A 14,797-nucleotide genomic window follows, 5' to 3' on the forward strand; every position below is an offset into this window, starting at 1 on the left:
GGGAATGGGGGAGATGTGAAAAGAGATGAGTGTCAGCTAGAAAAATTGTGTACGTGATAAAGAGGACGTGGAAAGAGAAAGAAAAAGGTAAGTGTAAAAAAAAGGGGTAACAAAAGGGTGAGAAAAGGGTGAATAGAAAAGAAAGAAGGTGTGTTTATGTGTCACAGAAAGAGAAGTAAAAGGAGGGTACCTGTGTGTTTATGTGAAAAAGAGAAGAAGAAAATAAAGGGAAAAAGAGACGAAGAAAATAAAGGAAAAAAGAGAGTTATTGCGGATGTATAAGAATGAAAAAGAATTGCTGATTCTTTGAAGAAAGTAGAAAATTTATTAATAGCAATTAGCTGATGTATTCTTGTTTTTGAAAAAATTTTGATCAAAATATAATAATAATAATTCAAAAATATTTTATATAAGACAAATATCAAATATCTTTCTTATTTATATGATGTATTTTTGAATAAAATATTTTTATTAATTTTAAATTAAAAATCATTAAAATATGAATCATTAATAATATTTCAATACAGAACAAATAAAAAATTAATAATATATTGAATAATTCTTCTCATTGATCATCTCATTTCACATTGCAACTATTCTCAAACTGAATTCATTTCATAAATTGGAATTTCACATTGTTTGTAAACGATAGTTACACGTCTCGCCATTACACATAGTCTCATCAAAATCTCGCCTTACATTCTCAACTTGAATCATCAAATTCCACGAGAATCAGGTAGCAAACGCGAAACGCTTTGCTTATCACCGGTATCATAAGCTCAAGGTCCAATGGAGTCGTTGTCAGGATTAATTATTTCACTTACGTTAGATTGGCATACGAAACTATTAAAGAAACGTGGGAGAAAATCGAGTATCTAATATATTTTTCCTGGCAGCAAAAAATCAAATGATAGAAAATATTGCTACAAAATACTGGAACTGGAAAATAGAAATTCTTTTTTTTTTAAAAATTATTTAATTCACAATATTTAAGGAGATATATCATATTTGCTATTATTTCAAAAATGTACATATAATATCTGAAACCAATATAAATAGTGAATTAACATTTTCCTAATTTAAATATAACAAACAAAACTAAACATTAACTTGTAAGAAATATATAATGAAATTATATTTTTTTATTATTCCAGAATTATGAATTAATTCAATGAAACATATATTCTCGTTTTAATTCAAAGTAATTAAAATAGTCGAGGAAAAACGAAACGTTGTTTTTGCTCGAGATAGGAATACGAAATGTCTTGTGACATTTTATCGAATTCTTCGTGTATCGAATTCGCTATGTCAGTGTCAATCAACGATTTTGCATATGCAAAAGTTTTTCAGTCGAAACGTATTAAAACCTGTTATTAAATGTTATAAACCAAATTACGATCTACTATTCCAAAATGATCAGCGATTTTTGCAAAGGAATTGATTACGGAAGTGGAATAGATAAGAGAAAAATGTGGCGTTGAAGAACTTTTTCTGCGGATTTAAATACGATAGAATTGGATTTCTGTTACGGCTGCCTATGTATATATTTTTTTGAAAACTGAATCGTATGTAGAACAAGAATATTTGCCAAAGAATTTATCATTATATAATTTATTATTATTTCAATCATCTTTTCTGATATATTTATAATTCTATAAATGATATTATTTCATCATATACAAAATTTGGAATTTTGTAGTCATTGTCTATTGAGATTCATAATTTACAAATTATTAAACTTTTATCATAATCTAATATCTTCTTATATCCTCTAAAATTGGACACCAATTTTCTTTCTTCTAAAATCATCGATTTCATTTATCATTATTGTATCAAACACGTTTAAATATTATAATTCCTTCAATTATTATAATAAATATTATAATACATTCAATTTTATTCTAAAAATATCACAACGCAACGATACAACGGCGCAACAATTGAAAACTCGAGAGATTAAATCATTTCTCTCTCTAGAGTCCACATTTTCTTTCCGACAAGTGAATTTTTTCACCTGACCCATAATTTAGAAGCGATTCAAGGTGATCCTGTTACGTGGCTATAACCCGGCGCGGAATGTTCTTTATCTGCGGCAACACAATCGATTGGCACACGAGAAATTCATTTCACATGGGTAACGAAACTGGTGGAAAAACGACATGGACACCGGCCACGAAGTATTTCCAGTCTCCTTGTGCCCTTTCGAAGAACCGTTAGCCGGAGAAAACGCGTATCTGATAAGGCCAGGTATCGGATTCGATTTAACCCAAGTGCATTATGCAGGCAGCACAAACTCGTATCCCAATAGGGAAAAAGTGCATTGGCAATAAACGAGGTTTATTGTTTTTATTCGATCTAATGTGATATTTTTTGTATAATATTTGAATCGTAAAAGTTGTTGAATATTGAATTGTTAAAAAGAAAATTGTGAATAAATATTGTTATTTTTATATTACATAAAACATCGAAAGTTTGTTTTTAACTATATTTAACTATATATACATATTGTGCAATATTATGAATTTTTAGAAAATTATTGTCGAGTGTCGTTTTAGATATGAAATGCAAGATTTTTTAATCATTTCTGGATTCGAATTGAATTTTCAAAATATTTAATTTAGGGTGTGCATATCATCTAAAATTAAAGAAGATTATTTACTGCATTTATGTTTAACTATTTGCTGCTTGATCATTTCGATAATTAACATGTATAATATATATATATATTTAACAGATAAGTTATTTAAAAAATTTCCATCAGTTGATATTAAAATGTTGAATACACAAAACGCTGAAAGTTTCTTCTTCTAAAGTTTACAGATTGCTAAACTTTATTTGTATTTTCTTTTACAATGCTACGATTCTAAAATTATCTTAAAAAATATATCCATGTTTAATAACGTCGAAAAAAGTTTCTCAATAATTGACATGCCAATTAACATCATTCAATGTTGATTTTAATAAGAGAAATGTGTAAAAGAAGTATACGCTAATGAAAACGTTAAATTAGCAATAAATGAATAAAGATCCTTTAATGCGTTTCAAGAAAAAATTTAAACTTAAGATTCTGCTTAGAATATTATTTTATCAAACATTGAAAATACATTTGAAATATCGATTCACGTCCAAATTAAATATTTAATTTGATTCTCATAAAGTTATAAGTAATTAAAGCGAATGCAATTCTTGTAATTTCAATTAATATGCATATTTGTATTGTTTATTCGACATATAATGCCGGTTAAATAGTATTTCTTCACCTTTCATTAAATACTATATCGAGTAAATAACATAAATTAACACAAGTTTCAAATTCATAAACTTTACTTTTAATTTCAATTGTAATGAATTTTTCAACAATATTAAACTAAATTTCTAAAATTAATTACATAAAAATTTATTTACCATTTAATAGCAATCACTGTAAAATAAAATTCACAATATCATTTGTTACAATTTCCCTTTTCATAAATATTACAAGAATCCTCTACTACGCTACGATTCTTCTAATCCAACTTTCATTTTACAAATCAATCCGACTTTCCATCAACTTTCATTCGCAAACAAAAGAGAATCTCTCCCCTCCCCCTTTCTTATCATCTGCAAGGAAAAAAAAAAAAAAAAGAAACACTCCCAATTTAAATTCCCTCAAGATCTCAAAGAAAAATGTGTTCATCGAACCGCGAAGCGTTTTAGAATCGCAGCGGTAAAATCGGCTTCCTAGATGCCAAAAGATAATCGCGATTATCATTCTCTCGTGCTTTACTTCTTTCCCTCCCGCCACTTTTCCTCGCGGCTGGCTACTTCCTTTATTTTCTCTCGGGCATCCGGTCGACGCGCCCGCGATTTCCGGAAGCGAGTAAGGCGAGAGAGAGCCTTACCACCGAGCCTTCATTCATAAAGCACGCCTTGGCGTGCCGCGTACGAATCACGTGCCACCTTATACACACGTCGTGACTCGTGAATTTCGAGCACCGTGAAATATTCGCGTTCTCGATTCACGGTTGTGTTGTTCTTTCCGCCACGATGAGGTTAACCGAAAGAAAAAGGGAGGAAAAAGGAAGGGGAGGGGAGGGGAGGGGACTTTCATGGTGGAAAGATGAAAGGTAACGTGGAAGTGTTTGAAGATAATAATCGGTTAGAAAAGAGGTGGTCTCGAGAGGTGGTTTTTTTTTTTCATGATCTTTTTCTTCCACCAAGCGTAATTGATGAGTACGTATGGGTAATGAGTTGTTAAGGAGTGTATAGATATAGGGAGATCGGCTCTTTTTTTTTGTTCAAACGTGCGGGGAAATATAATATAATGAGTATGCGTGTGCGAATATTAAAATTGATTTGGGAACGTTCTTTGACGAATGAAGTTCTTGAAAATTTTTTGAATTCTTGAAAGGAGAGCTGATTTTTTTTTTTTCGTACTCGTGTCACGATAGAAAAATTATCTTTTGGTAAATTAATATATTTCTATATGTAGAAGGATAATTTCTAATTTAAATAAATAATTTTAATCTTTGATATTATTATGTTTTGATAATAAGCTTGTTAAGTTAAATAAACTGTATATATTTGTACATATCCAGCTTTGAAGTAATTTTTGTTTTGTATAATAACTTTACAAAAATTTTCAAGATGATATAATTATAACATTTTTCGATTAATTATTTCTTTGATGCAATATAATATTATTAATATATAATTTGTTATTTAATGAAAATTTGATTGCACAAGATATCAGATAATTGACGACATCCAACATCATAGTTTAATTCTACTTTTAAAATATTATTATTTAAAATAATAAATTTTATAATAATTTTGGAAAGAATAACTATCACACAATTCTATTTATCCATTTAAAAGTTACAACTTCAAATTCACTTTCTATCTACAATCTACAATCCTATCTAAACTTCTCCAAAAAAAAAGAAAAAAAAGAATATCGTGTAAAACTTTTAATCAATCTACTCGAAAGTAATCTACGAATCTATTATAAGAATTGTTACAGAACTGCCATATTTTTATTCATTTAAAACTTCAAGAGTTCACCTGCCTTCATTTGCAGATTCTATCCAATCTAAACTTTTCAACAGAAAAAAGAAAGAAGCATATTATTCGAAGAACTTTTAATCAATCTACTCGGACCAAGAGAAGTAAGAGGAAATTTTCAAGCGAACGATTCGTCGAACGGTCTGGCGAGCATGGATCGGAGGACCTCGACGAAAACACGAGAAAAACGAAGGATAAATCCTTGAACCGGTAGACCAGACTCGCGTGATATAAAGCACTTACTGATATAACTCGTGCACTTACGTGTTGGACTTAATCCGTTGCTTGTTGTATCTCCGATGAAAGTCAAGCAGTTCCTGAACCAGACCGGTCTCCACCATGTCGTCGACCCTTCTCTCCAACCGATCCTCGAGGACTTTCTGCAATAATTTCGGAGAAAACGGTCCTCGAATTAATTGGCCGCGATTCGACACAGTATAATCTATATGGAGAAACAGACACTTTCCAATTATATTTGATTAACGTGATAATTTTTATTCAGATAATTTTTAGTTTTTTTAGAAAATATTTCTTAAAATCTATAGCTTTTTTGCATCTTTCGATGACTTCTTTCGACCGATCTCGATGAAATTTTCAATATATAATTTCTTCTTTAATTTATCATTACGGATAATTTTTCCAAACATTTTTTTATAAATCATCTTTATAAAATAATTCTTCTGACTTTTCAAAAACTTTCAAGTTTGGTCCAATTTTTAAAAAGTTATTTTTATCTAAAGGATTGAATTGAATATACTATGAATATACTTTTTGCCAGATATTGAGAAAATATCGTAAAATCAAGGCCCTGTCATATGGTATAGTATAATTTACATTTTCAAGAATATCTTTTTTAAAAATTGTAATGCAAATTCTATTACGTGTTTCTTTATTTGCAAAGAATAAAAACCTTGGAATTTCGCAAAAATAAAATATCTTTTTTTTTTTTTACATTGACAAGCAAGCCCGATCACATTTTATTACATCAATGTTTTCGTGTAAATGTCACATTTCACACCCACGATTGCATTGGTAGCAATCGAACATGTCAGAAGGAGTAGGTGTTCAGTCTCTTTGAAAAGTTGTTTCCGTTTAGTTTCACAATCTTTAATAAAATATCTTTGCAAGACATTTAATTTAAAATTTTGAGCCTGTGAAATAAATTCAAGAATATCTTGAATTGCAATATAAATAATCAAGGATTATTTTTATTTTATTCTTTCTCCCTGTTCTTTGATTCTTCAAAATCATATTTTATATATTATATTTGATCAAGAATATAAAAAAAATTATTAAATAAAATATACAGATGGGTACACGAATATTCGATTATCCATATCCATATCCATGATATTTCGATATCAATGAATTAGACACGAGCTCGAAGGTTAACACGTATCATTAGAAAAAAGAAGGAAACGCTATTGTGGCCTTCAACGGGTTTTCAAATTAATTTGTCTCTCTCTCACACTTTCTGCTCGTTCCCTCTCATTTAATATGTACTTGCTAATAAGTAAAACGCGTTAAAAGAGTTCTTCCATGTCCTCGAAATCGTATATAAAATAATTGACTAGTCGAATACAGTGATTCACAATGATTATATTCAAAAATATAATAATATATTTAATGTATTAGAAATTTATTTTATTAAAATAAAATAATAATTTCCAAGAGATTAATTAGATTTAGAATTTAAAAAAAAAAACAATAATAAATATTGAAAAAAAAATGACATACTTGTTTTACAAAAAAATTATTAAATGTTGAATTATTATTTAAAAAAAATATGTATATATATTTTTATACGTATTAAAAAAATTAAACCAAATATTAAATTTAAGTGTCTGTATTTTTCTATAAATAGATATATATGAATGTTTAAACAAATGATTTATATTGTAATAAAATATTTTATATAGATTTATTCTGGACATAGAATCAGGTCGAAGATAAAATTTAGTGTTCAAACATTTTTATGATTCACTGTATAGCGTATCGATAGTACGTTTCAACGTGATTCGATTTTCGATGTGTACGCATTAGAAATGTACGAAAAGAGCAAAGCCATTCATCGATATTTGACGGAGATCAGTGTCGAACAACGTTACAGGTTGTAAAGACACAGATGAGATTAATAGTTAGACAACCATTTTACGATGGACCACCAACAGATTTTTTTATCGTTGATCAATCACTTTTTTCATAATTTTATTGAATAGAATTTGATCGCCATCTTTTTGAAAGATTTTATTTTTAATATTCATGAATATTAATAATAAAAATGAAACTTTTATACCTTCTAATAAAATAAGATTACCATAGTAATTGATGAAAAGATATTCAATAAATATAAATTTCTGAAATTATAGATTATATATTAAAATTATAAATTATATATTCGTACATAAATATATCATAACGTAAGAACAATTATTGATTTTTACTACTTATTCAATTCAAATTCACTCGCTCATTTTTTTTCATTTAAATGAAAATTTAAATGTTTTATAACTAGATTAGAATTTACAACAGAAAAAAAAACAATTGAATAATTAGAATGAAATATAAGAATATTGAAAAATATTCAGAATTAATAAAAATAATTACTAAAACATCCTACGTTATAAATCAATAATTTTGCAAACGATATTCATTATTATTCACAAAATTAGTTAAATTAAACATGAAATTTTTTTCTGCACAAATAATTATACGACATTTCGAAATTTAAAGTTTTTATCATGAAATAATGAAAAATTTATAACTCTGTATCCTTCGTTCATTATCATATTAAATATTAATTGCATTCTAGTAAGAAAAAAAAACAACCGACAAAAAATCTACACTTCAACTTCCAACTTTTACCACTGATTAAATACAATATAATAAATTTAGTAGTTTAGAAATTGACGATGTCCAAGAATCACACAGAATCCGACTTTTCGCAATCCACAAACGATGGCTTAGTTCCACTTTTGGTAACCATCGTCTCTCTCTCTCTCTCTCTTTCTCTCTCGAAAAATCCCGCTAATTAAGACGAGTTTCACGAACTTTTAATATTTTTAATGCCACTCCCCATGTTTCACCATGTTCCACTGGATGTTCCGGAGCGGCAATTAAAAATGTTTTATCGGTACGAAGATAAAGGCAATAAAAAGAGAAGAAGCCACAAAAGAAATGAATTTGCAAGTCGTAAATCGATATTACGAATCATCCTCGAGGCGGGTTATAAATAATTTTATGACGTTATCTTATTCCACCTTAAAACACATCGAATATTTGATCAATCGACCGAAGAATTTCCTTTTACTAAATGTAGACTTTTGAAAGGAACGAGGTTGGGCGTCGATTAGAAATTCCGATAATACAACCAAATGGAATTCGTGCAAACGTTAGGTGGTTTAACAACGAGATGGTACACGTTTTCACGAGATGGTTACGTGAAGTCGTGAAAAGGGTATGCCTAAAAGTTAGCATGATCGTGTCGAAGGCAAACAGAGAAGTTTGGAAATCATTTCTCTTTTTCTTTTTCTTTCTCTGCCAACTGTGATGAATAAAAGAATGTTCAAAAATGATATTTAGGATTAGGTTTTAAAGTTACTATTGTTCGTGTTTGGAATTTTGGTGAATTTTGGAATTTAGGAAAGTAAAATACATAACGTGATCACGTTAATTATTTTCATTCAGATTTTTTTATTTTATTCAATCTTGCTTTAAGAATATTTATTTAAAATAATTTAACAGTCTGTTAATTTAAAAATTGCGTATTAATTTGCAATTCAAAACGATTAATATACTCCATTTAATTAGCTGAATAAATTACTCTTTCAATTTGATATATCGATGGCATTAAAAATCAGGACAGTTTGAACATACAGTAGAAAGAAAATAAATGGTAAATAAAATTAAAAGTTTTAAATTTTACAAACGATTTTATCAAAATTGATAAATTCCTTTTCTTTTCATTTTTTGATAAATGAAACAACTTTCAAAAACATTACACGTACTCTAATCAAACTGAAATTCTAATAATGAACTTGGAATAAAAGAAAAAAAAAAAAAAACGAAATAAATAAAGAAAGAAAGAGATAAAAATTTGGAAACTTCTCAATGTTAGGATAGAAACCCGTTACAGAATCCCCCTAATCAAATCTCCAAACCAAAGATTCCAAAATAAAACTTCAAAGAAGGAGAGGAGAGGTAGAAAAAGGAAGGAAAGGGAGAAAAATTTGAAAAATCCTTCCCTCCGTGTCACAAGAACCAACCTAATCGAACCAAGATTCCAAGTAAGTGAGAAAGAGAGGCAGAGTAACGGAGGAAGAGAGAAAGGAGAGAAAGAGATACAGAGAGAAAGAAAAGGAGAGGAGATATACACGAAAAGAGATAAAAAAAGCAGCGGATTCCTGTCCTTGTAAAATGGTGGGACGCGACCAGGCGTGCACAGCTCCTTGGACAGCGGCGGATCGTTCTCACGCTCGTTCACGGTTAAAACGCGACCTCCGCAACCCGTTTCGGTCCGCGTTCGGTTTAAATCGTATTTAAATGCCGAGTGAGCCTCGCGAGCTGCACGTGCGCCTCCACGGTTTCATTCATGGGCGGCAAGCGCGTCAATGACGCAAGATTCTCGCCCGGCTCGAATCGCTATTTGACGGGCACAGGGTATACACACGGACACGCACACGTACAGACGAGGGCAGACGTGATGCCTCGTTCGGCCACGTTTCGCTTATCGCGTGGAACCGAACCAGCTCGTTTCTCCCGTGACACCGCGCTCTCGAACGGGAAAGATGAGAAAGGGGAAAAAAGAAAGGACGAAGAGGGAAGAGGAGGAGGAGGAGGAGGTGGAAGAGCGAAGGAGGTACAAGGAAAAGAAGATAAGATATTACTCGGGCGAGAGAAAAGGATTTTGTTTGTGATATTTGAAACGTCGAACTGTATATGACGATTCGGAAGTAGATGGCGCTTGAACGTGTCGCTGTCGAGCGACAGCAGGTGGTGGACAGGTGTAAAATTAAATTCGTATCGTGGAATTTTAAGAATAGGAAAATTTTTAGAGAAGAATCGTCATTAAAGTTGAAGAGATACGATAAAAATTATGTTTTTCGTTTTAATTGGGGAAATTTTTAGGGATTCGGCCAATTTCAAAATCGAAATTTCAATAATAATGAGTATAGTTGAAAGTATGGGATTAAGAAAGAATAATAAGATAATGTAAGAGTTGAAAACTACGTATGATGTAATTTGCGGACAGTTAAGAAAAAAGAAAGCGTAAAGAATAAAAAGGATTATTGGTCGGAGGATACGCTTTCATGAAAATTTGTAGCTGCCCGAGAAATTTGACATTGATGCGAGTTAATAATGGCCAGCTTGATGGATTTGATCCTGCTTCCGATTAAACCCTTCAGGGATTGGTAAATTGCCTCTTAGTGGCCGATGACTTAATTCTGGTTTATCCCGAGAAGTGAAAGCTGTTTCTGAGATCTTGCAATATTGTCCGAAGTTATTAAATGAAGTAATGGAATCTCCTCTAATTTAAAAAAAAATAATAATAATAACACGCAACCTGTTATAGAATATATTTTTACATTTACAATAAAATTCTAAAAATTTTTCAAACATCTGAGTGAAACCATATTTCGCCTGTAATTACTTCATCCACTTTACGACCACATTATCAACCACATCAAACGAATAACATTAAAACAATCACAAAGATTCAAAAGATCCACCTATACAATCTCAAAAAAAAAAAATCTCCTCCATTCTTTCCACACTTTCGATACCGCAACCAAGGAAACGAAGCCACAGACCATCCCGCGCCACCGCACGATGACCCTGTAACCCGATTCATCCCACCCTTAAAAATAAACCGAAAAATCGAAGAGAGAGAAAAAAAAAAGAAAAAACCCTCTCGAGAATACATAGGCGCTAAACGTTTCAAATAAAAACCGGCATGTTGCTCGCTAGTCAATTATAGCTTCCGCGCGCAAGTCGATCGTCCAGGAATAGGCCTCGAGAACAGCCCTAGTTGGGGAAACGGCGTAAAGTAGCTTGTGATAAATGAAGGAGGCATCGTTGGATTCTAAGGGTTGCGTTGACAGCGACGACGAGTTAATACTCTCGTAAAGACGTCTAATTCTCGGTGGTTCGAAGCCACGAAGGAACGTTGGGGAACGTTTACGTAACGGCAAAAGAGGCGATGATATTCCTCGGGTTTCACCTGTATATGGCTGAAAGCGAAGGAAGGCGCTGAAACTAGAAAGGACCGGCTGTGTGTGCTCGACTCGTGGCCAAATCGGGCCAAGGTCCTTCCAGAAGAAATGGAAGACAGAGGTGGAATGTGAGCGCGTGCGAATTTTCGCGGCCCTGTTCCCCGATCCGTTTCAACATTGGATCGGTGGATTAGAAGGTGGAACAGGTGGTTAAATAAAGTTGGATTATATTTTAGGGAGAATGTGATAATGTGACAGAACGAATATGAGTAGGAAATCATTTTTTCTTTCGTAAGAAAAATCATGATTATTAAAAAAATTGGAGGAGAAGAGTATTGATTGAAAGATGAAGAAGATATGTCAATCAAATGAAAATGATCATATTGTTAGAATACAGGTTGCATAAAACTTATATTTCTCGTTTTTATAATATATGATGATGAATAGTTCTCAGAAGAATTATTAATATTTTAGTAATTGTTGAAAAAATTCTAAAAAAAATTGCAAAACAAATCATATTGCCTATCATTTTTTTAAATAATCAAAAACAAAATACTAATAATATCTATTATGAATACCAATCAAAATAGAGAATCATAATTATAAATATAAAACAAAGTTACATTTTCTAAAAACAATATTGCACTTTTTTTTTAATAATATCTTGCATCCAAAAAGAATAAAAAGAAACCAAAAGTTATTATTGTGAAACATTAAATATATCTATCTTGACAAAATGATCTTGAAAATTATTATCTCTTTCACAATAAATATATAATTTTTCTCAATCACTTTAAAAAGAAGAATATTCAAAAAAATATGTGTACGTATCTATATAAATACATTTCGAAACCAAAACGATTATCGTTGTACAAACTAAATTACAATTGATAAATTATCTTACACTCCACCATCACATTATCCAATTAACATTTCCATTCTCTCCACGAAAATCCAAATCATTTATCACGGTCATTTTTTTCATCAGTTTACGTCACACAGATGCAGATTTCAGATAAAAAGAAGATCTCGTTCTTCTGCCACCGACCTTCTCCCAGTTCGACCATCTCGTCTGAAGGTGAAAATGTCAATGATTCGGTACAGGACCGATTTGGTAAATATGCACAAACTTCACGTGCATGCGTGGGTGTCGATTCGTCTTTCGACAGCGAGAGACGGGTCCACGTTTCGAAGAAATCACGCGCTCTATGTCTGATAGTGGCTCAACCTTGACATTAAAATTTTTGCACGGTTAATTGAGAGAACAGCTGAGAAGAGATAAAAAAATCAGTTGAAAAAAAATTATCTGACAGATTACGACAGACATACGAAACGAATTATAGTATTATAGATTGTTGAAATTAATTATATTTTATATTTTAATATATTTGAGGTTAATAGAAATTAAGGCTTTCCTTCAAATTTCCTGCAACAAAGCACATAGGGCTTTCAGAATTTGTTAAAAAATTAAAAGAAACAACAAAACTTGTATTGAAATAATTTCTTTAAAAAATAAAAAAAATATTAAACAAAAATAACCAAACAGATCAATATCGTTCCTTATAAAATACACAAAAACGAATTCAATAAAAACTAACCAGTTTTATCAGACCAAATATATCACTTGAATTTTTCCAAGGAGATACGTGTATTGTATATAATTTACAGAAATGAATTTTTTCGTGGAAAAATAAGAGTATGCCCAAGGCGTCGGCGTACGCTTTCGTGAGAGTATGGCACCGTTGAAAAAGGATGGTCGAATAAAAGAGATACAAATGTGTTCAGAAAAATTGACGGGCCTCCGGCGCCTAAACACTCTCGTGTACGAGGACGAGCACCGACTAAATTTGTCCGCTAATGACACGCTTTCGACCCGTGTTTCGTGCAGCAAATTCGATCGTCTCCGCTTATTATCAAAATATCCCGACCGATAATCCCAATAATACCCGACAAATCGGCTGACGTGTTTTTAGACAGCCGGATATCGTGTCAGATTGGAGAATCGATATAGAATATAAATTGTTGTGTAAAAATATTACTATGTGCACGTACAATATTTATTTTTGTACCTTTTTCCTCGATTGGATCGTCGAAAAACGATTTATAAATGGTGCCTTGAGGGATTTTTTTGTTCACGAATCGATACTTGAATGGATAATGGAATGGATTGTGAAGCGTGATTTAAGTTTTTAATAATTAAGATATTAGTAGAGAAAAAAAATTAGGAATTAATAATTAAAATTTTTATAGACACGTATCATATTTGTGATTTATATTGAAATAATCATAAGAGATATTGCAAGTGTATCGAAACAAAGATATTTTAAAAAATGATATATTTTTTATAAATAAAAAATATATTCCATAAGATTAGAAGATTAAAAAGTGGTATAAATTGTTTTGATATGTAAAAATCAACTCAAAAATAGTGAATATAAAGTGTTGCACGGAAGTGAAACACCCCATTCCAACAGAAAAAACACCTCTCCAATCAAGACTTTAATTCCATTACGTCACCCTGAATTTCTCACCCTTCGCACGCAAACACTCGTGGCCTGACCGAGACCCGCGCGATTACCCCAAGATTAAATAGCTCGCACGCTTTTTCCCGGCACAGTGATCTCGATCCAATCAACGAGACGCTTTAGGCAAAGAGAGTAAAAACTACATTTACCTCAATCCCCTTTTCCCTCCCTGTTAAATCAATTTAATCTTCAATGCGGTTGGATCAAAAGTGACACCCACAGTTATTCGACACCCGGACTTTTCTTCTAATTTTTGTTATCTAATTAACGTCATCGCCCACCGCTGAATTGACCGGATGAAAAGAAAATAATAGGATTATGAGGATCAAAGATCAACCGATGGAGAAACGTTTATGAAAAGGTAGACTAAATAATAGCAAATAATTATTGCATTTCTGCAAGCAGAGATTTTATCGAAATTTTCGAGAAAATTGATATGTAAATATATATTATTTCATTAAAATCTTGATATATAATTTTTCCATAAAGATGACACAAGTGTTGCAATTTTACAAGAAAATATAAAGATTTATAAAAACTTACAATTGTTCAAAACTATAAATAAGTTCAAATTATGATCTCCTTTAAATAAAAAAAATATATAAATAACTTAATAATCCCTTAAAACTTCAGGACTACTTGCTAAAATGTTTAGAACAGTTTGAGAATCACTACCTCAAGTATTAAAAAAGATACATCTTAAATACTCATAAATTTTTCCCTCGAATCTTCATTCGAATACCTGTACAAAACCAATTATTGGCGAGTAGCAATCACCTCTCGAGTGATTTATCGCACGACAGATCAGAGTGGTGTCACAAAATCCGGCCAATTATCTTCCATGAAATCTGAGATCAGAATTTACAGAATTCCGTGATACAAGATTGCGAATTCACAATCGAATGACTGAAAGCGAATCGTCGTTTGTAAAACGAGAAGCCTACTAGTGACGAAAACAGGTGGTTTTCTGTACCGATCGATAGGAATCTTCATGGAACAAAGAGGAGTTGGGGGGAG

At 31.4% G+C, this 14,797-nt stretch overlaps 1 protein-coding gene across 1 annotated transcript in view; it reads right to left on the minus strand.

The window, feature by feature from the left end:
• The window catches only part of LOC102674946 (tRNA dimethylallyltransferase), a 120,490-nt gene that overhangs the window by 10,047 nt on the left and 95,646 nt on the right, over nt 1-14,797 (minus strand). The window contains exon 5 of the mRNA XM_006607989.2: nt 5,308-5,423. Within this exon, the coding sequence (XP_006608052.1) occupies nt 5,308-5,423 (116 nt within the window). The remainder of the gene's footprint in view (nt 1-5,307; nt 5,424-14,797) is intronic.

The sequence above is a fragment of the Apis dorsata genome, unplaced genomic scaffold (genome assembly GCF_000469605.1).
Source record: "Apis dorsata unplaced genomic scaffold, Apis dorsata 1.3 scaffold_27, whole genome shotgun sequence".
NCBI lineage: Eukaryota > Metazoa > Arthropoda > Insecta > Hymenoptera > Apidae > Apis > Apis dorsata.